This window comes from Equus asinus, chromosome 22 (assembly GCF_041296235.1).
Source record: "Equus asinus isolate D_3611 breed Donkey chromosome 22, EquAss-T2T_v2, whole genome shotgun sequence".
Lineage (NCBI taxonomy): Eukaryota > Metazoa > Chordata > Mammalia > Perissodactyla > Equidae > Equus > Equus asinus.
Window position 1 is genome coordinate 44,159,020 of NC_091811.1, and position 26,860 is coordinate 44,185,879.

The following is a 26,860-nucleotide window of genomic DNA, read 5'->3' on the forward strand; positions in this document are numbered from 1 at the left end:
CAGGTGCTGGCACTTACTCTTTCTACAAAATTAATTTTGTAGTAATTTATTATTTAAGCTGGTCAACAATGCTATGAAGAAACAGGTGTTGGCTTTTTCAGAGATGGTTAATTTTACCATCTGTATGGGGTGGTGAAAGACAGATAAAAAGATAATCCATCGTGTCCCTGTGAGAACTGGGTCAGGGCTTAGCTCTTGATTGCCAAAATGGTCTCATTCTTAAGTCAGATGCAGGGCAGCTACCACACCCAATCATGGAGCTGTTTTGGTAGAGCTGGAGTGGAGAGGAAGCTTAGAAAGTTGGTTCTGCCTCCCTATTGCTATACGGCCTGGAGCAAGTCAATAAACCCAGCTAAACCTCAGTGTCCATGTTTAAAAATAGCAATAACAATTCCTTTCTTTGTTTTAATGAGAAATGGTAGCTTCTAACATACTGCAATTATTATTCTATCAAAGTGAATAGCTTATCAGAGACTAAAATTTGTTAGATAAATTTAGATTAATTATCAGTCTTAAATTACAAGTTCCACAAAAGCAAAGACCATATCTGTCTTGTTTAGTGGCATATAGAAGGTACTCATTATGTGTTAAATAAGTAAATTGGAGAATCCACCTTGGGCATTAAATCAGCCAGACCAATTGCTCTATTATCCAGGACTTATTTTCAAACAAACATCATCACAACATCTCTCACCTAGCATTTGTCCCTTAAAGTCAAATATTAAAACATTATCCCATTCCTCTTCACACATCTCTTATGAGTGGGATACAGAAAAATTTCTTAAAATTTAGAGAAACTGAGTAATAGAGTGATTAAAATAGCCTGACCAAAGTCATATTTAGTCTAGAATTTATATGCAGGTCTCCAGAGTCATGTAACTATGGAGTACTCAGACTATTCTAAACCCATTTTGTGTGTGGTATCTTGAAAACATTGTATGGTTAAGAAAATACATTTTCTGTAAGGAAATCCACAATTTCCTCACTTTCTTTGATTTTTTAGAATGTAATTGTGACCAGAAATCATTGTAAAAATACTGATTTTCTTTTTAAGTGAGAATAGGAAAAATTATTTCAAAATCAGACAGGTTCACTGTCTGTTTTAAATGTACTCTAAATATCATTTTGGACCAAAAATTACATGGCATTATTTCTTGCCCAATTCCAAGAACCTCATTTCAGCAATTTAAGCAGTCTCCTATGTTTCTTCCTATCTTGATTCTTCTGTGGTTTTCACCTGACCCTAAATCAGCATAAGGATAACAATTAAAATAATGGAATCATTCACAGATATAATGTCTAGAAAGATATATGCTAACAATAACTCTGAGATGGAGGATTATGGTTCTTTAATTTTTTTCTCTTTTTAACTTTACCTGTATTTTCTATGTTTTGACAAAAATGTAGTTCTATAATTAAAAAGCTAAGATTAAAAAATAGGATAATCATCTTCATTTACTTTCTTGATACTGTATATTGCTGGAGAAAATTACATGGCTAATCTAAATGGAATCCTCTGGATTATTATTCCCAATCACTCTGGATTTATATAGTGTGCAATTCTTTGTTTTTCATAGTCAGCTCTCTTCCGTACTCCCTTTGGCAGCTTTACTGGTTACCTTGAGCTCCCTAAAGCAAAAGTGTGTCATGATTATTTCATTTTTGAAAGATCTTGACCTTCCACCATCTTACATCTGAAGTCCTGTCTAACTTGACAGAAGAGATTCCCCCTCATCATCTTCCTAGTGGCAGTTGTCTTTACATGGTCATGATGTTTTAAAGGGAATCAACATTTTGTGACTGAGAAGTAGGCATTGCTCCTAGTTCCCTCTTGTGCGTTACTGCTGTGCATGACTACCGGGGAGTCATTCCTCACAGCAGGAAGGGGAGCTAGGAATAGAAAACTGTATGAAAAGCAGCAAATTAATGAGGAAATTCAACTTTTGGCCTAACCAGCCAGTGTGTTCAGCCAAAGGATTTCCTGTGGCTAAGAGTTACCATATGACAACCTTCTGAATATTTAAGAAAACCAGCAACATGCCTTTCTCTGTTTCTGTGGTTTTTACTTTTTAATGTGGCCAGAACAAGTTATGTAAACTCATTTCTAAATCTGTAATTTAAAATAGGAGTGAAAAAGGAGAAAGATGCAAAGCCACAGTATGGTTAGTAATCTTGATTTTGTTTTTAAAATGCGTTAGGTAAGAGGGGTTATGAGCTTTGGAATTACCAGATCTGGCTTCAAACTCCCAATTCTACTTAACAGTCATGAAATTTTAAGCAAGTCATTTAACCTCTCTGAGTTTCATTTAGCCTATCAATGAAACAGAAGTAAGAATATTAATAGTCCATAAAATAATTGAAAGAGAAAGATGGATATAATAGCTTAGCATCATGCCAATATTCATTCCAAATATGGTAGCTTTTAGAATATTTGTACTGTTTGTCTGCCAACATGTTCTCTACAATAGCCTAGATTAGATTATGTGCTAGCTTGTTAACTAGAAAATAAAATTTTTGGTTTCGGAAAAGAGCTTAATATTTAGTAGACAATGTTTTCTTCTAGATGATCTGAGCTACCGCTGGCTTCTAAATGAATTTCCTGTATTTATCACCATGGATAAACGACGATTTGTGTCTCAGACAAATGGCAATCTCTACATCGCGAATGTCGAGGCATCGGACAAAGGCAATTATTCCTGCTTTGTGTCCAGTCCTTCTATCACAAAGAGTGTGTTCAGCAAATTTATCCCACTCATTCCATTACCTGAACGTAAGTATTTTATTTGCTGAACCCTGTTTTTGCAGGGTTGTTTGCTTATGGCACACTTGTGATAATGGAAAGAAATATCCAGTGGGAAGACTAGCTGGTTGCTCAATCAGGGCAAATAAGACACACTTTGAAAGTCTTGGTTCTTCCTTAGTTTTTCCCATAGAGATTTACATCATACAAGTGCCCAAATATGGTTGAGTTTAAACTGGTTGGCTCTGTTTCAGAGACTGCATCGGGGACTGACTCATTAGCCAAACACCCGTATGTTGGTTACAATGGGAATCGCCAGCATCTGCTTTTTGTTTCATGGCCGTTCCTACTTCTTAGTAAGCTCATGAAAGAGAACAAATGATTAGATGAAAACAGACTATAGTAATTACAAAATTAGGGGAAAAAAAGTGTTGTATTATTTTTATATTTTTAAGGAACTAATTACATGAATAAAATAAGTATATAAATTGTGTTTCTACTGTAAATAATTAGCATAGGGTATTACTATGGTGGCGCCATATTTGATGACTGATGGGCTTTTTCCCAGCTTAATATTTAGTAGCTCCAAACTGAACTACCTTCCTTTTTTTTAATGCACCACCACTAGAGAGAATCAGATCCAAATATATTTGCTTACCTCATATTATTTTTATTGCAGTCCTGTTGCTACACGCATATCACTGAGTCCAAGTTTCTGAGGAAATACTGATCTCATGTCATACTGTTAATAGACTTAGGTTTGGCTCCTGCCTCTACCCCTAAGTAGTGTATGACAATGGAGAAAATGCCACCATATCACTGTGATTACATTTTTCTTACTCTCCTCAAAGTAGCGGTCACATGGTTGGTATTCAGTAAATACTTTTTGACTTTCTGGCTCTTTTTCCCTCCACAATCTTGGGAGATACTCTCATTCACTACTTCTCATAGTTAAAAAGAGCCATCCTGTAAGAACTCCCTTAATTTTCTTTCTTACTCTTCCCTAGAAATTCAGCTCTTCTATTTATTTCTTACTTTCTATCTTTGTGGAAGAAATGTTTCTCCTCCTGCTCAGGCTAATTCCTCCACTTGCTCTGATTCACATCCCATTTGATTCATTTAGAGATTTGGCTATATCACTTATTTCCTTTCTTTTATGAATCTTCAAATTCTCTTCCATTATTTTCCCTCTGCCTATTCTTTTGTATTCAGTGCAATCTTGGATAATGAAAACAACTTCTTATTTGCTAAATCCAAAGGACACTTCGATTCTGTATAAACTTTGTGTCTCTTTTGCCTCTCTTGAACTCTTTTTTGTTTGCCTAATTTCCCTGACTCCTTTCATTCTGTCCTCATCTCCCACCTGCCTCTCTGACAAATTCTGTGCAGTATCTTTCAGCAGATCTTTCTCCTTATATTTTTCTCTAATCTTTTTCTAGATATTCTCACCCATTTATACCTTTTCAACAGTAGCTCTATGTAGAAAACTCCAAATTCACATCTCCGAAACTTATCCCTATGTTTAGTCCTTAATTTTACCTACCTCCTGGACTTGTCACACAGAAAGTTCTCAAGGATGTTAAGCTCAAAATGTTCCAAACACACCTGTTATCTCCCCTCTAAACCTATTCTTCTGGTGTTCTCCATTTCGTTTAGCAATACTGTCATTCTTCTGCTAACTGAGAGTATCATTTTTAATCATCAACTCCTCTCCTCCCCTCATCTTCAGGACAGTGAATCCAATGATTCTCATTTAGTGTGTAGGAGCTTGGGAAGTTTGAGGAAAATGTGGAACCCAGAGGTACTGACTCAGCAGGCCTAGGATATGATCCAGGCATCTGAAGTTTCAACAAGCATCCATGGTGATTCTGATCAGTTGGATCTTTGATCTACATCTTGAGAAAACCTTGATCCAAGGGGCAGTCCTGTTGATTCTGCCTCTAAACAACAACTTGTATCTGTTCTTTCCTTTCTGTTCCTGCTGTGACTGTGCCCTACTTCATCTGTTTTTCTGAATTTATGAAACAGCCTCCCTTAGATTTCTGACTCCCTTCTGTATTTCTCTTCTCCATGCTCCATCCTTTAAAACTGCCAACAAGGTCTTCTACTTAAACCAAAGGTAAGATTCATATTACTTCTCTTATCCAAACCTATTGGTACTTACCCACTGAGGAAATTAGTCTTGAAATATTTACTATTACAGTTTTGAGCCTTCTAGGTTATAGGTTCAAGCTCATCTTCAACTACTTATACTTCAACATCGTTTGAATTCTCAGATCTTTTTAAATTCTCTGCGCACTCTTGGAGCTTTGTCATAATATACTGTTTCTTCAACCTGAACTGGTCCAGTTCAAATGTCCTCTTGCCTAAAATTTTCATAGTCCCTACATACTTCCACCAATTCTCCTTGACTGCCACTCTTTCAGACCATCTATTTTTGTTTTGGCTTGTATTTTAGGTCCTCATGTATCTATTTGTCTCCTTAGCATTATACAGGATAAAGTACATACATTGTGATCCTAAGCAATGTACTTAGCCTTTCTGAGCCTATTTCTTCCCCTATAAGGTTGGGGAAATAATATTTCTTTCAGGACTGAGATGCTAAGTAAATGAAATAAAGTACCTATATTGATGAGCACAGTGATGTCTGAATAAACATTTTTCTTCTTTTCCTCTCTCCTTTCCTCTTTTCAACTTGTTTCCCCTTCACCTTCATTTCCATGGACACTTCTTTCTTTTCTCTCTTTTCTTGTCTTTCCTCCTCCTTTCACTCACTCCTCTCTTCCTTCTTCCCTTCTCCCTCATTTCGTTTCTTCTTTCTCTTTCTTCCTAAGTTCTATATAGCACCTGGCACAATGTTTTACACATATTTGATGCTCCCTAAAGACTTCTTGAATTTTCTTAGTAAACTGAGTCAGATTGGTTACACAGCTGTTAGAGAGAACCAATGTGGTTGAAAATGCCTGATGAAATTTATACTGTATACATACTATGCATAAACAAACAGATCTATACATTGTGACACAGATATTTTCCAGGACCTGTACAGACAAAAGCTTTTCGTATTGAAGCAATTCTATTTCTATAAAAATTACAGTGTTAAAAAAACACTATTCTACTTATTAATCAGTTGATGTTTTTGTTTTTCTTAATATTAGGAACAACAAAACCATATCCTGCTGATATCGTAGTTCAGTTCAAGGACGTATATGCACTGATGGGCCAAAACGTGACTTTAGAGTGTTTTGCACTTGGCAAGTAAGTATACCTACATTTTTCATTAACATATACAGAAATACATTAATTTTTATACTGTTTTAGGAAATAAATGATGTAAACGTTTAGCTATAAATGTAAACACAAAATTGCCTTATGAGCGTTGTGGATTCTTAGCTCTTGCATCTCCTATTTAAAGTCCTGTTCCTGATATCCGATGGCGGAAGGTCCTAGAACCAATGCCAAGCACTGCTGAGATCAGCACCTCTGGTGCTGTCCTCAAGATCTTCAATATTCAGCTGGAAGATGAAGGCACGTATGAATGTGAGGCTGAGAACATTAGAGGAAAGGATAAACACCATGGAAGAATTTATGTTCAAGGTAGATGATATATTATGGTAATTTTCTGTAAATTTCATCAATGTCTTATTTACAGACATTTCCATACTTGAAAAGCTAGTATATAATGATTAATAGTTTAAAAATAGTGATATGTATTACATTGTGCAAAAAGATGAAACATTTATCTTATGTCTAATTAAGTCACAAATATGAGTTATAACTGTTATGGACCTATATCATTAGTATCATAGTAACACCAATGGATTGATAGTAGCCTTCTTGATAACTTTCAGAAAATACAATTAATGTAGCTTGTTGACTCCCTTCATTGTTCTCCTTTTTTAGATACCTTTTTATTTGTAGAAGAACCCATGCATTATGACTTGGTTTAATCTAAGCCACTGGTTTGCAAACTTTAGTATGCCTCAAAAATCACCTGGAGGGCTTGTTAAAACCCAGATTTCTGGTTCCCACCCTCAGAATTTCTGAATTAGAAGGTCTATTTGGGGCCCAAGAATTTGTATTTCTAACATGTTCCTAGCAGATGTTAAGGCTACTGGTCCAGGTACCACACTTTGAGAATCACTAGTCTAAGGAAGCATTTTTCTGTGACACAGTTTTCTTCATACAAGTGTTTGATTCTCACACATTGAAATAAACATATTTTGGAGAATAGAATGTTGCTATTCAAGCAATACTTGGAACTTTTCAGGTTGCGATCATCTCTATAATGTCCCACAATGTGAAAATTGCAGGTCACAACTGAATAAACATCTAGGGCTTCAACAAGATCGTTTATTTAAAGGATCAGCATACACTGAGTGTCTACTCAGAGGTAGAGTATGATCGGAGCAAGGATAGTCAGACAAAGGAAACACTCTCCTTACAGTTGAGGAATTCATACTCTATTCATGTTATACACAAACCTCCCAAATAAATACAAATATACACAGGTAAACAAACATATACCTACCTACCTACCTACTTACCTACACACAGACAAGTAATTATAAAGAAAATTGTGAGAGTGCAATATGGAAATTTACATGGAATATTGGTAAATCATACGGTGAGGAGCTCCTTAGCCACACTGAGAAGGTGGGAGATAGGAAAAACTGGATGATGCCTAAGCCAAACTGAAATACTAGAATGGGGAAAAGCACTGTGGCAGGGTCAAGGCTAAGCCCCCCTCCCAAGACCCCAGGGCTTTGTTCATGGAGGGATAATAAAAAAATAATTATGAATTGAATTATAGTTACTTCACGCTATAATAATGTAGGATAAAGTTTACCTGCAAACCTACGGAAATAGAATTTCAATGGCTAAAACGCTGATTTTAGGATACACACAAAATTTGATACATTCTCCAGAAGAAGCTCAACTAAATGTAATTAGTCCCCTTGAGATGATGATGAATGTTGAGACTTGCATTTGACATTTACAATGTTCGTTACTTTTTAGCATTTCCCGAGTGGGTAGAACACATCAATGACACAGAGGTGGACATAGGCAGTGATCTCTACTGGCCTTGTGTGGCCACAGGGAAGCCCATCCCTACAATCCGATGGCTGAAAAATGGATATTCGGTATGTATGTTCAAACGCTTTGCATGAGTCTATGTTTAGACAACATTTACATGTGGTCCTGGGATAAATTTAACATGAGAGTTGATAAAGTTAGGGTACCTGAGCCCTGAAATATGAAAATTTCCTAAGAAAAGCAAAGAAGAAAGTGAACATAAAGTATCTTCTTTCAGTTTAAACAACTTTCTGTAAACTTATATCTACCTTCTCTCTCTCTCTTATTTTTTCCTTTGTTCCACTTTTTATCCCTCTTCCTACTCATCCATCTCCACTACCTGATATTGTCCTCTTTTTCTTGCCACTGTTTCCCTGACCCCACAGAAACAGAGGTAAGAGTGAAGGTCCTACCTTTAGCCCTGGGGACACGTAGCAGCAGTGGGGTTCTTCTCTACCTTCCCACTGTAATCTCCCAGCTGGGCCAAGAGGGCAACAGGTGGACTCTCAGCTCTGTAGGATGAATAGGACAAGAGCCACTGGGCATGGTAAGTGGGTTTTACTTCCCCATGCCGTGAAAACCCCACTCCACTTGGCTTAGTTAACAGTGGGGGCAAAAATAATATATCTATATTAAAAGGCAACTAAGCCCAAACCTAAATGAAAGCAATTCTATTAAAGTTTGTTGAGGAAATGTGTTTTACTTTGTGTTCTTTTCAGTATCATAAAGGGGAATTGAGACTATACGATGTGACTTTTGAAAATGCTGGAATGTACCAGTGCATAGCTGAAAACACTCATGGAGTCATTTATGCAAATGCGGAGTTGAAGATCTTGGGTCAGTATCATTTCTAGTTTCTGTTAACATTCAGAAAGAGAACAACATGTTAAAAAATAATCATAGGGTATCTATAGATGATATATGATTTCACATTACTTTCTTGAATTGCTGAAGTTAAAAAAATTTTTAATGTGATTTGGAATAGAAAGTATTATTGTTTTTCTTTTCATTAAAGAACAGTAAATAAATTTGAACAAACGTGGAGTATAATGGTTTTTAAATTTTTTTTAAATGGTCAAGCAAACTTTACACATGTCCATTTTTAGAAGTGTTATCCTCCCTTGCGTCTTGGCAGCTAAGTACAGCCTGAAAATCACCTAATGCAGACTCGTGCTTCCACAATGCATGTGGCCCAGCCTCAGATGAGTCTTTAGCACTTCCTGGCATTATCTGTCCCTGTGTTGCAGACTCTACAATTGCTATTTAAAACCTTCAGGACATTCCTCAAGCCCCTGACCCCACTCTGACTCCTACTTCCATATTTCCTTCTTATTTCTCCATGAAAATTGAAATACTTAGAAATAAAATATTTCAGCTTCCCATCCCTCATTCAAAACTATCTAAATCTTTACTGCACTTGTCCTTTCATACTCTTCATCCAGAGGAAGAAAATAATCCCTTTACCTCTGGCCCTATATTTATTCCTTTTCACTTACTCTGATGCTTGATATCAACAGATATCCCTTTTCCGTGTGTGTGTGTGTGTGTGTGTGTGTGTGTGATGTATGTATGCATATGTGTGTATACATATTCCTTCAAGCTGCCTCTCCTTCTGGTCGTGTTTTGTTCTTGAATTCTCCTCTCCCTTGTCTTTGGTGATTCCATGCTCTCATACCTCCCAGACTATTTCTTCTCACTTACCTTCATTATCTCCTTTTCACCCCTTCCTCTCCTCAGCTAAAAATCTTCCTCTCTCCCAGAGTTCCATTCCTCTGATTCCATTCCATTCTCTTCCTCATTCTTCCACATATTTTATATTACTATTCTTGGATTATTATTTAAAAAATTTTTTAGAATTCCTGGATCATTTATTATTCCTCTTTACCCATTAATTATCACTGATCCTGTAATTTATATCTCTGGCCCAGATTTTTATCCTCAGCTTCAAGCTCCATATAAAGCTTCCTAGTAGAAATGTTCATCTGGGTAACCTGACAGATAACCCAAACTTAGCATGTCTGAAAGTGAATTTATTATCTCTCACCCACATCCACATCTCCTTCTGAAAAATTCTCTATTCTAGAGAATGACACAATATACTATATCCTTTTCTCCCATCACATCTACTAAATTTCTCAATTTTACACCATAAATCTCTCTGAGATTTTTCTCATTCTTATTTCCATTACAACTACTTTAAGGTCTTACTGCATCATGTCATTTTCATATTATTTGAAGTAGCTGTCACCAGGCTCAGTCATATTATAAGTAATGATTTCCAGGTAGTCAGGCTTTCTCTTCCAGAACTGATTATTGACAAGATAAAGCAATGCCTCAGTGTGGCCTATTTTATTCTTGCTACACCAAAGGGAAATTCTTTAAAACATTAGTATCACTGTGAATTGGTTGAGACTAAAAGAACATGAAAGGAAATGAGATAATTTTAAGAAAGTATTAAAGAAAACTATCTTTAAGAAGAGTTAAGACTTTCTTAATTTTAACTTTCTCTGCGTCTTCTTATAGTGCTGAGGATCATATTTCATTTCTTACCCTCTAAAGTCAAAATCCCTTGATAATGTTTTTAATCTAGTTTATGTAGATATCAAGCAAGCATTCAGGCTTAGGTTTCATACCATATCACTTTGATATATCACTTTGATATGGAATGAAATAAAGCATTTTGATTCTTAGTAAAGATATGAGGTGGGTCTGAATTCTTTCCTCAAGATCAACTTTCTGATTTCTGTTTAAAAAGAACCTTCGTTTTCTTATTTATCATCATCCATTATAAAAGAACATGGAAATTCAACAGCCCAGACTTAAAGATCTCTCTATATTCAAAGCTAAATCTTTCAATCATTTAATGACTATTAATGTAGTAATTAAGCAAACTGTTTGAACGCTTTCAGCCTGAGATCAACGTTCCTGGGCATCTTTATATTTGTCTCAGTCTATTTTTGTTTATTACCTTTAGAAACAGTTTTTCTCTCCTTTTTTTCCTGAGTTTTCTGGTTAATCCATTTATTCATCCACCAAATGATTGAGTACTTACTCCACACCAGGTACTATTCTTTAATAGGCTCACTAAAGAGCGAAAGAGCCAAAAAGCGCACGTCCTCTTCTTAGCTGGGGGAAAAGTGTTCCGTTATTTCTTCCCACTTCTAACATATATAGGAACATAGTCTAGATTCTGTTACTACAAGTTCAAATATTAGATAAGTATGAAGTCATTTAAATGACCATACCAAATCAACTATTTCATTAAAACTTAATTGACTCAAAGAAAAAAAATCTATTTTCTAGGTGAACTTACACTTTTTAAAGATAATTCTATTAAGTTTTCTCTCACATTTTACAAGCAATGTGCCACCCACAATACTTATTGAGCTGCACACTGCATTTGGTATACAACACAGATTGCTTGGTTATTTATTTATTGCCAATTATCAAAACTCAGACTAAAGGGATAATGTAATAAACTAGATCCTTGCTACAAAAAGGGTGCTCCTCAGGGCAGCAGCAGCAGTAGCAATACCTGGGAGCTTGTTAGAAATGCCAAATCTCAGGCCCACGCCAGTCCTACTGAATGAATATTTTAATAATATCCTCAGATGATTTTGATGCACAGATAAAATTGGAGAATCACTGGGCTAGATAATGAAGAGTCAAGACCTAGATAAAGATATACTTAGAAAAAGCTCCTTAAAAAACAGTTACATATGACTGGAATGTGTGAAAATAGATGGATGGAATTTCCCTGGAGTCTGCTAATAGACAGAGATTGAGAAATGGGCTACATGCGGGGACCCTAAAGAAAGTTAGAGCAAGTCATCAATGGAGTAACCTTTATGAGACTCTATATCCTGTTTTCATAATTGCTGTTCTGTACTTTGACATAGGGATGAACTATAAGTGGATCATGTACTCCTCAATTGATTAGATCCATCATTCCCATAGCTCTTTGTAGGTAGGTCCTGAAGGCAAGGATCTCTCTGTTTATTTTGGCACCTCATAGTGCTTGCACACAGTTGGCACTCAATAAATGTTTGTATGATGAAGGAGGAGTCATTGTTTAATGAAAAGAGCATGCCTGAGCATCAGAAGGAACTAAAGATTCAAATCTAGATCCCACCCGATACTGCCTTGGCACCTTTGACAAATTATATAACTTTAATAGATATCAGTTTTCTCATTTGTAAACTAGGAACAGTTCACTCCAAGTGTGGTTGAGACTATTGATTAGGACCGTATGTCAATATTGATAATGTTGCTTGATTCCCTCCAGCCTTTCACTTAACTTCCCTTGTGCAATTAAGTCAAAACAACTGAATTAGGTGTTACTTTCGAGGTAAATATGTATACAACGTTTGATTATAAAGTTTATAATGATTAATACAGCTAGACTTCAAGAAGTGTAGACTTTAAGATGAGTGAATTTTATGATAAATATACTTCAATAAAAATGAAAAATGATAGTAGGTATATCATGTATGTTGGTCACAGCTGATAGTATTTGGTGAGATTAATCTTTTCTATTGATTATTACTTAAAAGGGAATAAGCATGCTATAGTACAGAAGAAATGTTTTCTTTTTCTTTTTTAGCAAAAAAGGAAAATAATAATTTATTTCCTTTTAGCTTTGGCTCCAACTTTTGAAATGAATCCTATGAAGAAAAAGATCCTGGCTGCCAAAGGAGGAAGGGTTATAATTGAATGTAAACCTAAAGCTGCACCAAAACCAAAATTTTCCTGGAGCAAAGGGACAGAGTGGCTTGTCAATAGCAGCAGGTCAGTTCAGAAACTAGAAATTCAGCTGCCATTCGTTATCGGGAAAGTTTACAGCAAACTGGTTGTCATATTAATAATGTAAATGTTGCCTGTTCCAACTTTTCCCCACAGAAGCTACCATTTCTAAGATGAACAGAAATACATACCCATCACTGTCAGTATCTATTATAATCAGGGTTCAATTTTTAGGCTTCTATAATTTATAAGGAATTTAGAAAATTGAGGCTCAGAGATTTTTGGTAAATTGCCCAAGGGCACAGAAATAGTGAACAGTGGGAAATAAAGTAGAATCTCTCTAACTTATTTCTCTCCTAACAAGGGCATCTATCTTCATTCACATTTGATTTAATTTTATGCAATTAGTCTATTAAATATTTCAGTAGGAAAATTAAAAGGTGACTTCAAAGTATAACTCACTTCTTCCCATCTTCTTAAATGAGCAGGAACTTCTCATCTTCCCAATAAGTGGACCATCTACCAATGTTTTGGTGACTTTGGGACAAAATAAAAATATGTGACTTGCATAGATTATTTATATAAAAACCACACTGAATGGTTTCTATGAGTTTCCTAGAGGAAGTTATAGTTACATTGAGTACTAAAGTATGAGGAGGAGAAAGCCAGGATAGGAAATAGGAGGAATGGGATGAGAAGGTGGGGGAACAGGGGATATTTCAGGCAGTGAGAGCAGCATGTGTAAAGGCCCCAAGGCAGAGAGTATAGAATGTGTAAGGAATGCAAGAACTAAAATCAATATGGCATACCATTAGAGGAAAACGGAGGAGTTTTAACACATGAGACATAGTAAGCTTCATCATCAATAACAACGTTTTCTATGCTAAGGGGTTTGGGCTTCATCTACGAGTAACGGAAATGTGTCTAAAGGCTTAAATAAGGGAGGAAAAAAGTAGTTTTTGCCTTTTAAATGAATATTCTGGCAAAAGTGAAGAAAACAGATCGTCTTCACAATAATCCAGTAGAATAGGAAAGAAGAGTATTATAATCTCTATTTTTATGTATCTAAAGCCTAGAAAGATTAAAGTGACCTTCTCACAATATAGTGATAATCTCCAAACTGGAACTTGAACTTGTGTCATGTTGACTTGGAACCAGAACCTGCCAACACAGTTGTCTTATTAGGATGATCACAAGTATGGCTGTGTACGGGACAGAGGTAGGATGGGGAGAGGGGTTATGCAGGGATGGCAGTTGTTTGTCTGAACCCATCAACTTTTAAAGTTAATATATTTGACCTAAGAGTTATTAAGGCTTTAATGAATTGATGCTAGAAGGATCCGTAGTAAAGGAAGAATCAGTTTGTTCAATTTTCTGCTGAAACATTAGCAGTCAGACAATGAGCAATGCAGAGACTGTGATCTAAAGATAGTCCCATTTTGGGGTACTCACTCCTGCAAGAACCTATGGCCTACCATTCCCCATGGACTCTGCCATGAACTCTGTCCCCTTATTGAGAAAAATCTTGCTCTGATTCTGAGGAGGACCCATGTCATGGGCCTCTTCAACCAAGGGGATTTCTCAGAACCATTTTTCATGGACTTGTTTTTCCTAAATATCAACGTGTTCAAAAAAAGAAAAGAAAAGTCTACCTCCTAAATTCTTATTATTGTGGTCATGTTATAATATTTTTAAAGTCTTTGAATCATATTCTATTACTTCTTGATGAAAGAGTCCATAAATCCAATTCTTGCTCACTACGTCAATCCCTTAATTCTCAGGTTATTTAAGTACTACTTTATCATAGATACAGTCTTTTGTGTACAAATAAGTTTTAATGTTGTAAAATAGTATATATGAAGAAAAGTTAAATTACTAAAGTATTTTTAGAGAAGTAAAATGTTTCTATTGAAAAATAATATTCCAGGAATAACTAAATAACCCTCTTTAAGCATAACCGTAATCTCATTCTTATTAATGTAATTACAAAAACTTCTTCCGCATTACAAAGTTATTTCTGTGCCTGGTTAGTGGCTTGTAGAATGGTTTATGCAATATTTGCAATCAGTAGAGAGGAGACATAAATCTTGATAAGTTGTAATTAAGTTCTCAGTTGTATGATTCATTTTGGGCTAATATGATATACATTCTCTAACAGAATTCCTTTGTAGTTGTTCATTTATATCTGATGGACTGCTATCAGCTCTAACGTGATCAATATCTGAGCCATTTATGTGAGACTATCTCCAAGATTCTTTTCCACTCCAGAGTTGGAGTAATTTAACAATTAACAAATAAGATGGAGGTCATTTTGGAGTAATTTTGGCAACAATAGGTGAATTTTTTTTTTAAGATTGGCCCTGAGCTAACATCTGTTCAATCTCCCCCCCTTTGTGTTCTCCCCAAAGCCCCCGAGTACGTAGTTGTATATCCTAGTTGTAGGTCCTTCTAGTTCTTTGTGGGACGCCGCCTCAACATGGCTTGATGAGTGGTGCTAGGTCCACACCCGCAATCCAAACCAGGCAACCCTGGGCCACTGAAGTGGAGTGTGAGAACTTAACCACTCAGCCATGGGGCCAGCCAGCAATAGGTGACTTATTAAAGACCAGATTGTTCCTAGTTTGTTTGACTGTTTATCCATATCTTATTATCTGAAAATAAGGATAAGATCCTGAGAGTTTAATCTACATTGTCTTAAGTATAAGGACAGTTATTACAAAAAAGTCAAGTTTCCTAAATATTCTTACTAAAAATTAAGTGCCTGAAAGTATGGGTAATATGAATGACACGAGGAATTGTACCCTTTAAAGATCATAAAGATCAGCTGAGAGCTAATATAAATGAGAAAACTAAGAATATGAATGTGGATTCTAGAAAGAATAATTGTTGCTGTTGTTTCCATTGCAACTTGACTACAATTTTCATTGTTTTACTTGCAAAATAATTAAATGGGAGTGGGGTGGAAAATTGGCTAAGGAGTTACACTAGAGGTTGGTGAGAAAAATTTGGCCCATTAACATTGGTACTGTGTTAATATGGATTTTATAAGAAGAAGATACCAATTCAGGATTAGTCCTGAAAGAGATTTATTAATGGCAATGCCTAGGAGGGAAAAGAGAGAGCAAAGAAGACGGAGGCTGGAACAGACATCTGACTGAGATGCAGTCTGATCCCAGATGAAAGAGAGAGGGAAGAAAGGAAAAGAAGTTGGGTGGAAATGACTTGGACTGAATCCAGTTCTAAGAGAATATGGTAAGGCCTCTGGAGAGTCCTCTAGCCAAAAAGGCCCATCAAAGGAATCTGATCTTTGCCAGGAACAAGTCTGCCTTCAAATTCCTCCCAGGCTGTCATTGGCTGAGAGCTGCCTGTGGGAAGTGTGGCGTTGGCCCAACACAGGGATGGATCTCTGAGTGCAGCAGCTGGGGCAGTGAATCAATTACAGTCCTCACAATTGGAGAACTTAGAGAGGCATCTTAAAACTTCCACAGTATCGAATAATGGCTTTTATGGTTATAACATCTTAATACTGTATTTTCTCTTCAAGAAGCAAAACATCTTCTGAAATCAACTTAAGTTGGAATTGGGTAAAGAAGGGAAAGGAAATCCTGGAATAAATGATTAGTGGAATTTTTGGTATTATATGGAGATTTTTATTAATAAAGTAGATATACAATATTTTTCCTTTGTCAAGTTCTGCCCTGAAAATGGAGTATATGGAGAATTATTTGCATGTGTTGTGCAAAGCTTCAGAGATCACTTAAGGTTTCGGAAATGGCACATTTAAAGAAAGTAAAAATCCAATGACAGGCAATTCAATATTGAATCTAGGTGTGAGGCATTGTATAATGAAGTTATATAATACATATATGTTATATATAAAAGTTGTGTATAATGAAGTATAAGTAGTGAGTTCTGCAGCCTCTAAGGAAGAAGCAGACTGGCAGGTGGGATGGATTTCATTTCTGTTTAGTAGTAAAGATTTAGGTCCTGTTCAAAGAAGAATTTCCTGAATATTAATCTGTTACAGAGCCTGTCACTAAGGGAGGTTTTAAAACATCTCTCTCTAGAATTTCCTAAAAATAAAACGTTTGTATTTCTCTGTAGCAGTGGAAATGACAGTCTGTCCTAACTTCAGAATCTGAACTGAAGTCCTGAGATCACATTTCTGAAGTTCTGAAGCTCATTTCTTTCCAGCCTGCGATAGGTTTGAACCTGTCCCACAGTCATTTTATGGTGGTGTGTGGAAAACCACTTGCCTCGATCAAACTCCCTGTAGTTCATTCATTCAAAAGAAGGTGGGATGGATGCCTACTCAGCGATCGGTGTCACACTACTTCATGAGTTCCTGGCACAAAGAATTTTTTTTCCTAATGAATAAATGAGTTAATGGATATGTTCCCTGTTAGACACAGGGCCACGAACAAAGCAGATACCAATTCCTGACATCAGAATGTTACCATCTAATGGAAGGATTGAGTCATAAGTAAAAATGAAGTATGTCAGGTGAAATATGTATTCGGAAATAAAACTCTGGGAAGAGGGATAGGATGGGGAATGCCAGGACAGCAGCAGTGCTGTGTGTGTGTGCACATGTGTGTGCATGCATGTATGCATGCAATACTAACTAGAATGATTAGGCAAAGCTTTACTGAAGGTAGCCCTGTGCAAAAACTTGAAGGATTTAGGGAACAAATTGTGAGCTTGTCCAGGGCCTAAAAGGGCAATCAAAGGACTGTGGCTCTTACTATACATTAGGTGGAAAGTGACTGGGGGGTTTTAAACCGTAGAGTGACATTACTGAGCACAAGAGTGACATGGTATGACTTATGTCACGTGTCTTCATGCCTGGCTTACATGTGGAAAAGAGACTATAGGGAAGGAAGGGTAGAAGGAGGATGCCAGTTAGAGACTACTGTAATAGTCCAAGCAAAAGATGATAGTGGCTTTCTACAACAACTTGTCAGTGCTGAGAAAGAATATTATCAACAAAGGCTAGAATGTTTCATCTTAAAAAATCTTACTGTCAAGTAACTTGTGTAAAATGTACTGATCAAAAGGTATTAGTGTTTGTAATCTGAGATATATAATAGTAAAGTATTTCCTTAAATTAATTTTGTGAAGTACACATTGCTTTTTTCATTTCCATAGAATACTCATTTGGGAAGATGGCAGCTTGGAAATCAATAACATTACAAGGAATGATGGTGGTATCTATACATGCTTTGCAGAAAATAATAGAGGGAAGGCTAACAGCACTGGGACTCTTGTCATCACAGGTAAGAAAACATTTGATTACTATTGGGTGTTTGGGGTTTTTTTAGTTTGGTGGTTCTTCATTTCTAATGTACTATAAGATGTGTTACAGCACTAAGTCCATGTATTGATAAGTTTTCATTTCAAACGCCTTCTGGACAAATCTCTAGCTTAATGAAATTGTTCTTAGAATTTGGATTCAAAAACATCTTATTGCTTTGCACTGAGAAATCAAAATATATTGATTTTTATTCTTTTAATTTACCAGGTATTATGGTGTCTCATATTTTCTTGAATTGTGTTTGTCTCCCTTACTTGAAAATGTCTAGATCCCACACGAATTATATTGGCCCCAATTAACGCTGATATCACTGTTGGAGAAAATGCCACCATGCAGTGTGCCGCTTCCTTTGATCCTGCCCTGGATCTCACATTTATTTGGTCCTTCAATGGCTATGTGATCGATTTTAACAAAGAGAACATTCATTACCAGCGGAATTTTATGGTACGTGTTTTAAGTTTCATCTTGTTAACATCCCAATGACCCCTATGTGTCTGCACTGCAACTTCTATTATTACAATCATTTTCACAAGACCAAATAATATGCAAAAAAAGCTTCTCATGGATTTCCTTAGAGTAATTATAATACTCCTGAACTTTTCTAAAAATGGGTAGCTCTAAGGATTTTGGTAGAGATATTAATCAATAAATATTCATTGGGCTTTGGGTCCATCCTGCCCTTAATTATAATACAATTTTTATATTGCTGTGTATTATGCCTCAATATATCTGTACTTTAGGTACTAGTGCCTCTATGTTCACTTTAAATGAGGTAAGAGCATAGAATTTACCCTTTGTTATAATGATGACTTTAAGGCATTTATTTTATAATTTGAGGGTAAGAAATAGACAATATATATATATATGGGTGGGTTTGGACAACTAGTCCATATGATTTGAAAAGGGTTAAGTGGCTGTATTTTATTTTAAAAATAGGAAAGCATATATGATACAAGACCTATAATTAAGCAATTAAGCACAGTGATGCCTTTGTATGGAAATAAATAAAATAAAGAGACCGGGACATAATGCAGGAATAATGGCTTGCATAGGAACACTATTGGTGCGTTGATAGGGCTGTCTAGTTTACAGTGTATTTAAAAGGCAAGTTGATCGCTGCTTCTACTGATTTGTAGAAAGGTGACCGTTTAGGAGCCTAAAGACCTATATAGAACATATGCTTAGTTAAGAAAACTTTAATTTTAATTTCTGAAGTCAATTATTAATATAGAAATAAAAGTTTGGATTTGAGTTAATCCTGAGTTTTATTTAAGATTTTTAAAGTCCTATGAAATCTTAAGATTGATATGTATGTATTATAATAATATTATGCTTTCAAATAGTCTGTCTCTTTTTTTAAAATTCTTCTAGAACTTTCCTCTTTAAAAAGCCAAAACAAGCTTTCAGTCAGGTTAAGTGAGACTGATTTTAACTAGATGGAGACATTCTTTTAAATTTTTATTAGGTAGATTCATAAAGCAACTTTCAATACAGTATCAATGTTTATGACTTCCATACGTTAACTGTAATTCCAGTTTCTTTTTAATCTCACAGATCTAGCTATAATGTAACTCTACAGTAAACCCACCTACTGAAATTCAGTTTCTGAACCAAACTTACACTTTAAAAAGTAACAACTGGGAACTGGCAGAGAACGATTTTAACATTATACCACATGACATTTTTTCCTTATATGTCTGGAACTATTTTGTTGTGCTTCACACAAACATGCCCAACTCTAGTAAAATTGACACCAATATCTTTAATAATTTCTTCCAATTGTGTTTTGTTTTACCAGAAAAGCAAATATCTCTTAGTTTTACTCTTTTTAAGGCAAAAAAAAGTGAGTTAAACAGAGATCGTATTTTAAAAAAATAAACTTTGAAATTGCTTAGTTCCTTGATGTTATAAATTGAATAATTTCAAAAAATGATAATCATAGTTTACACAAGTAGTTACTTAATAGCCACGGTAAAGTTTATGTAAATAGATCACAGGCCATAAATTGCCCTAAATTAAGCTGAGATTTCATTTGTGGCACCTCTTGATATTCTTTAAAACGATAGTTACAGGTGCTGGTCCAGTGGAGTAGTGGTTCAGTTCGTGCGCTCTGCTTTGGCAGCCAGGGGTTTGCAAGTTTGGATCCTGGACACGGACCTAGCACCACTTGTCAAGCCACACTGTGGCAGCAGCCCAGATAAAGTAGAGGAAGACTGGCAGAGATGTTAGCTCAGTGACAATCTACCGCAAGCAAAAAGAGGAAGACTGGTGGCAGATGTTAGCTCAGGGCCAATCTTCCTCACCAAAATAATAATAATAATAATAATAATAATAATAATAATAAATAATAGTTACGTTGTCTTGGTTGATGTAAATAAACATTTCAAAAAAAGAAAGAAAGCAAGGGAGAGAAAAAGAGCCTCATGTTTGAAAAATAGGAAAAAATAAAGAAATTAGTGGAAAACTATTTAAGAAACAAATAATAATTGGACCATAAAAATGTAAAAGACTTTGATCATCACTTACCGTACTCCCTCCATTTGCAGATGACCGCCACAGAGCTTCATGTAGTTGCCCCTCAGCTAGTCCAGAGCAGAATGCTAACTGCAGGCAAACTGGTCTCTCCAACTCAGGTTCAGCCCATTCCACCAAATAATGATCTATCAGTGGTAGAAAACATACTCACGGGCTAAATATGCAACATAATTGAGTAAAAATATCAAATGCACATTTGTATCACTTTGTAGATGGACAGAGCCATTCAATTCTCTAAATACTAAAAAAAAAAGATAAGAATATCTATTTTAAAATCAATGATTAAACTTAATTCTATCCTTGAACCTAAGAAATCTATAAAACTTTCTCTCACGTCTTCCTTCTCTTTTAAGGCAAACTTCAAAGTCAGACTTCATGCTAAATGTATCATGCAAAATTTGAGTAAAAACACCATATGTGTTTGATCCACCTTTTGGAAGTTAGTCCTAATGGCTGGTAATTGTTTCTGGGCTCCTTAATGGACCACTCTCACAAGGAGTGGCTCTTCCTACCGAACGCTTAGTGAACGAAAACATAATGGGGATGGTGGGTATTGGGGACAGCAAATGCAAAGGAAGGAACATTGCTGACTGCATTTGTCTATTACTCAAGTGGCACAGCCAAAAATGTCAGCATATAATTTTGTTGATTTCTTAAATAATGTTTTGATATTTCATTTAATTCTGGCAACATTTCAATAATTGAATATCATTTGCTTGTTTAAAAATATTCTCCTAAGCCCATGCTACAAGCAGGAACAACGAAAGGCACTAGGATGAATAAAACACTGACTAAGACAAACGCAGGCCCTGATCCAAAATAAATCAGAGATACCTGTGACTTTAAAATTCAGATGTAAATATTTTGGTAGCTATCATGGTTATCAAAACTGTCATCATTGTCATCGTTGTTTTTGTAGTTTTCATTGCTAAAAATTAATATCGAAAGCTCTAATTAATGAAGCAAGAATAAGAATTCAAAATCTAAACTTTTTATTTCAAGAACCTGTTTGTATTTTCTAATTTAATTTTAGTAATACATTTTGTTCAGTAATCAAGTATGCTTTGATTTTAGCTTGCTATTCTTGATTTTGACCACCATGTGGCAGCCTTGCATAAGGTTTCAAATTTCACAGCTTGGACTAACTTTATGAAATTAAATACATTTTCCCATGTTTATGTCTAAGATGTGCAATTATAGGTGATTTTAAAATTTCTCCTTTATACTTTTTCCAATTGTGTTCATATAATTATCAGAAAAAAGTAACTATACATTTTTGAAAATGTGCATTTCAAGAATTTATAGTGAGCACCAAAAAAGTAAAAATAACATTGCCATTATGTTTAAAGATCCGGCTTTATGTAAATCTATTCTGAATTAATTAATTTAAAAAATGTGGCTATTAATTTTAAAACTGTAAGTAAACACTTAACATTAATTATAGAAAGATACTAAGTGGTTAAATATATCTAATCTACCTGTCGTGTAATTTATTCTTTTGTTTATTCAATAAATGTTCAGAGTATTATATTGTTACGTGATCAAGATCAGTAAATGTTTCATTTGAACTTGAATTTGTGCATATGAGGATGTTTAGAATATATATGAATCATACATTTAATAAATTTGAAGGTTTGATACAATCAACTATTGAAGTAGTTTATCTGGCATTCTTTTATTCTTCCAAAGTTATGTGGCAAATGCTCACGTAAATTTTTGAAGTCCACCTATAAAATAGCTTCTATTTTCATTTTCCAATTTAATGCCTACTTACTGCCTTAGAGTAAATCAAAGGGTAGAGTCATTTCTATTTATCAATTTAATTTATAATCCCTCTTGTTCTAGAAAATACTTTAGATTATCTACCAAAAAGTCCATATTTGTAACATATAATTTTATTTCTCTCCCATGGTGGTGCCTGATCTGCAAAAATTATTTTTTTCGATAGCCGCCTAACTTTTGACATCTACTTTGAGTCATTTTCTTTCAACCATGTGACAACATTCTTCCTGTCAGAGCCGTTATCTTAGTTACTTAACCACATGAGTTTCTTAAACTTTCCAATTCTGGTTATTGCTGCTATGCTTTTTTCTGATTCTCTTATTACAAATAAATGTTAAAATTGTAATTCAGCAAGAAGTTATTGTAGGTCTGTTTCAAATTCATAAATTCCATAGGAATTGTTCAGAGGCTGTGCCACAATGAGACCTGGACTCTAGGCTCCATTTTTTCACTTCTTATTCTGTAACTCTCAGCCAGTGATTAAACCTCTCTAAGCCTCACATTTCCCCCTCTGTAAAATTTTATTAATAACTCACTTACTTCATTCAGCTTGCTTCATTGGGATTTGCAAAACTGGTTACTTCATAGTATTTTTGTGAGAATTCAATGAGAGAATGCCTATAAAGTGCTTGGCACAAGATCTGGCATATTGTAAGTGGTAATTATTAATAGTCTTTATAATAGAGCAATCATTCCTCATTTAAAATTCCAGAAGCTTTTGCCAGATAGTTTTTCCTGGTTACAGATCTCATTTTTCATAATTTACTTCTTGCCCTGCTTGCTGTACTGACTACCCAGTCTGAGACAAGAAATTCTCGGCATTTCCTTGCTGAGGGCAATGGAGAGGCAATGTTTATGAGTGCTTACTGTTTGGCCAGCATTGGTTTAAATGCTTTGAGCATGTTTCTCAGTTGATCTCCACAGCAGTCCTCTATGGAGCACATATTTTTGTGATTCTCTCAATTTTCCAGATGAGGAAACTGAGGGTTAGAAAGATTAAGTGCTTCCCCAAAGTCATTGTACAACTTGCTCGTGGCAGAAGGAGGATTTGAAACCGGGTGGTCTGAGTGCAGCCCCCACGCTCTTCACCATGGCAGTTTTTAATTAATTGGTTAATATTCATGTCTATATCTATTTGAATAGTCCTCCTCCCATTGTTTGAAACACTTTAAGACAGTACTGTTCAACTCATAATTTATTCTATAATTTTGCTTAATGAACCTTTTATGCTCACTCAAGGTTATCCAAATTACTTTATTCTTCCTATACGATTAGCTACCTTTGCAATACATTGTAAATCATTCTGTAGTGTCTCAGGTGGTCTAACTATAACATTCTAGTCAATTCTTAATGATCTGCTTCAGGGGGTAGATGTGTGTGTATGTTTGCGGGTGTGTGGGCATGCATTTGTTCTGACTGTATAGACACCACCATCCAGGACAAGGAAGACAGATTTCTTACCCTAAGGCTCTACTTCTTTTTAAAGAACATATTAGTTATACTGAACATGTCACAAAACTATGTTTGAATGTGAGACATATGTATTCCCTACTAAAGCACATTAGGAACTTGAACAGTATTTGCTTCTGCAAGACAAGCAAAAAAAAAGAAGGAGAGAGAAAGAGGAAGAATAATAATAAAACAGAAGTCATTTTGTTTTTTTCAATTTCGTTGGCTCTCTGCTCACTATTGAACAAGGAGGTGAAAATTGTCCAGAGTTATCAGGCAACAGGTTGGATGAGAAAAGGAGGGTTAGGCAGTAATCCTGGCAAAGGCAAGGATCAAATTAGAACTGAAGAAAGCGGAGCAGAAGACTCAGCAGGCACAGTGAGATGATGTAAGCCCTAAAGCAACGGTTCTAAACTGGGAGCGCTTTTTCTCCTCAGGGGACTTTGGCCATATGTGGAGACATTTTTGGTTGTTACAACTGCAGGGGTGTGTAGAGGGCCGTGATTATGGGCATCTGTTTAGCACAGGTGCTGCTAAACATCCTATAATGCCCAAAACATTCCACACAACAGAGAATTATCTGGTCCAAATTGTCACTAGTGCCAAGATTGAGGAACGCTGCTCTCGAGGGAGAGAAAAAGAGACTTAGGAATAAAGGGACTGTCCACTGAAGGGTTTTAAGCATGATGTGTTGGAAACAAATAGAACTTATATTATTTTGAGCAGATGAGAGTGCTGAGGACAAAAAAAAATTATAAGAAGCTAGATAAAAAACATTTTGCAAAATAGCGTGAGAAATAGAGTATAGATTTCATATGTTTTGTGAATTTAAGACTCTTACCTTTTGATTACTCTGCTGCAGCCTTCCTGGGCCAGGTGTGAGGTGTTGAAGAAACAGACAGAAAGAAGTGCCTTCTGCAAGTTCTGTCTGCTTTTGTCACAGCTTTACAAGTGTCTGCCTCATATCTCTCCTCACTACTTTTAGGAAATATATGAATCCTGCAGGCTATTTGGTCCAGAGTGGTTTTGAATAGCAATTTTTTTTATTATTGAAGTATACTTGACATATAATATCCTATTAGTTTCAGGTGTACATCATAGTGATTCAATATTTATGTACATTACAAAATGCTCACCATGATAAGTCTAGTTAGCATATGTCACCATACAATTTATTACAATATTATTGACTATATATTCCATCCCCATGGCTTATTTATTTTGTAACTGGAAGTTTGTACCTCTTAATCCTCTTTGCCTATTTTGCCCACTCCCACAACCCCTCCCTGCTCTGGTAAGCACCAGTTTGTTTCCTGTATCTATGAGTCTATTTCTGTTTCGTTTTACTGCTTGTTTATTTTGTTTATTAGATTCTCTAGATAAGTGAAATCATACAGTATTTGTCTTTCTCTGTCTGACTTATTTCACTCAGCATAATACCTTCTAGGTCCATCCATGTTGTCACAAATGGCAAGATTTCATTCTTTTTTATGGCTAAGTAATAATATTCTTATATATATATACTACATCTTCTTTATCCGTTCATCTACTTGGGTTGCTTCCATATCTTACCATTTACATTTAAGGTAATTATTGATAGGTGTGTCCTTATTGGCATCTTGTTACTTGTTTTCTGGTTATTTTTGTAGTTCTGCTCTGTTCCTTTTTTCTTCTCTTGGTCTCTTCCCTTGTGGTTTGATGGTTTTCTTTAGTGTTATGTTTGGATTCCTTTCTCTTTATTTTCTGTATTCTATTGTAGGTTTTTGGTTTGTGGTTACCATGAGGTTTATGTATATTGATATATATATATATATAGCAGTCTATTTTATAGTGATAGTCCCTTAAGTTCAAATGCATTCTAAAAGCAGTACATTTTTACTCCTCTCCCAATGTTTTATGTTTTTAATGTCATATTTTACATCTTTCTATTTTGTATATCTCTTACCTACTTATTGTAATTATAGTTGATTTTACTACTTTTGTCTTTTCACCTTCATACTAGGTTTTTAAGTGGCTGACCCATTGCCTTTACTAAATATTTGCCTTTACTAGTGAGATTTTTTTCTTTCATCTATTTTCTTATTTCTAGTTATGGCCTTTTCTTTTCTGCTTAAAGAGACCCTTTAACATTTCTTGTAAGTCCTATTTAGTGGTGATGAACTCCTTCATTTTTCACTCATTTGGGAAACTCTTTATCTCTTTTTCAATTCTGAATGATACTTTACCAGATAGGATATTCTTAGTTGTAAGTTTTTTCCTTTTACCACTTTAAATACATCACGCCACTCTCATCTGGCATGTGAAGCTTCTGCTGAAAAATCAGCTGATGGCCTTATGGAAGTTCTCTTGCATGTGACTAGTTGTTTTTCTCTTGCTGCTTTTAAGATTCTCTCTTTATCTTTAACTTTTGCCACTTTAGTTATAGTATGTCTTGGTGAGGGTCTCTGGGTTCACCTTGTTTGGGACTCTCTGTGCTTCCTGCCTGTGGATGTCTGTTTCCTTCCCCAGGTTAAGGAAGTTTTCAGCCATTATTTCTTCAAACAGGTTTTCTGTCCCTTTCTCTCTCTCTTCTCCTTCTGAGACAGCTATAACCTAAATGTTAGGACATTTGATGTTTTCCCAGAGGTACGTTAAACTATCCTCATGTTTTAAATGTTTTTCTTCTTTTTGCTGTTCTGATTGGATGATTTCTACAATTTTGTCTTCCTGATTGCTGATCCATTTTTCTGTATCATCTAATCTGCTGTTGATTCTCTCTGGTGTATTTTTCATTTTACTATTGTATTCTTTGGCTCTGACTGGTTCTTTCTTAAATTTTCTAACTCTGTTGAAGTTCTTACTGTGTTCCTTCAATCTCCTGAGTTTTGTGAGCAGCTTTATGACCAGTACTTTGAACTCTTTATCAGGTAAATTATTTATCTCCATTACATTAGGGTTTTTTCTCTAGGGTTTTATCTTGTTTTTTCATTTGAAATATATTCCTCCATCTCTTATTTTGTTTGAAGGTCTGTATTTGTTTTTATGAATTAGGAAGAACAGCTACTTCTCCTGATCTTGATGGAGTAGACTTGTATAAGCGTATCCCCTGTATAGACCCTGTGTGCCAGGTAGCTTTGGCAAGCCAGCTAGAGCTGGAGTGGGTGAAGGCTAGAGGTCCCAGGGTGCACTGTGCCAGGCTTGCACTGGCAGCACAGCTGGAGCTGGAGTGAGTACAGGCCAGG

General features: G+C 35.6%; 1 protein-coding gene across 22 annotated transcripts in view; it reads left to right on the forward strand.

Annotated features, from left to right (window-relative positions):
• The window catches only part of CNTN1 (contactin 1), a 342,078-nt gene that overhangs the window by 204,538 nt on the left and 110,680 nt on the right, over window positions 1-26,860 (forward strand). For all 22 annotated transcript variants that reach the window (XM_044756131.2, XM_014827746.3, XM_070493919.1 and 19 more), the window contains 8 exons: window positions 2,564-2,770; window positions 5,899-5,998; window positions 6,156-6,337; window positions 7,760-7,884; window positions 8,536-8,653; window positions 12,454-12,604; window positions 17,708-17,835; window positions 18,142-18,317. In XM_044756131.2, the coding sequence (XP_044612066.2) occupies window positions 2,564-2,770; window positions 5,899-5,998; window positions 6,156-6,337; window positions 7,760-7,884; window positions 8,536-8,653; window positions 12,454-12,604; window positions 17,708-17,835; window positions 18,142-18,317 (1,187 nt within the window). The remainder of the gene's footprint in view (window positions 1-2,563; window positions 2,771-5,898; window positions 5,999-6,155; window positions 6,338-7,759; window positions 7,885-8,535; window positions 8,654-12,453; window positions 12,605-17,707; window positions 17,836-18,141; window positions 18,318-26,860) is intronic.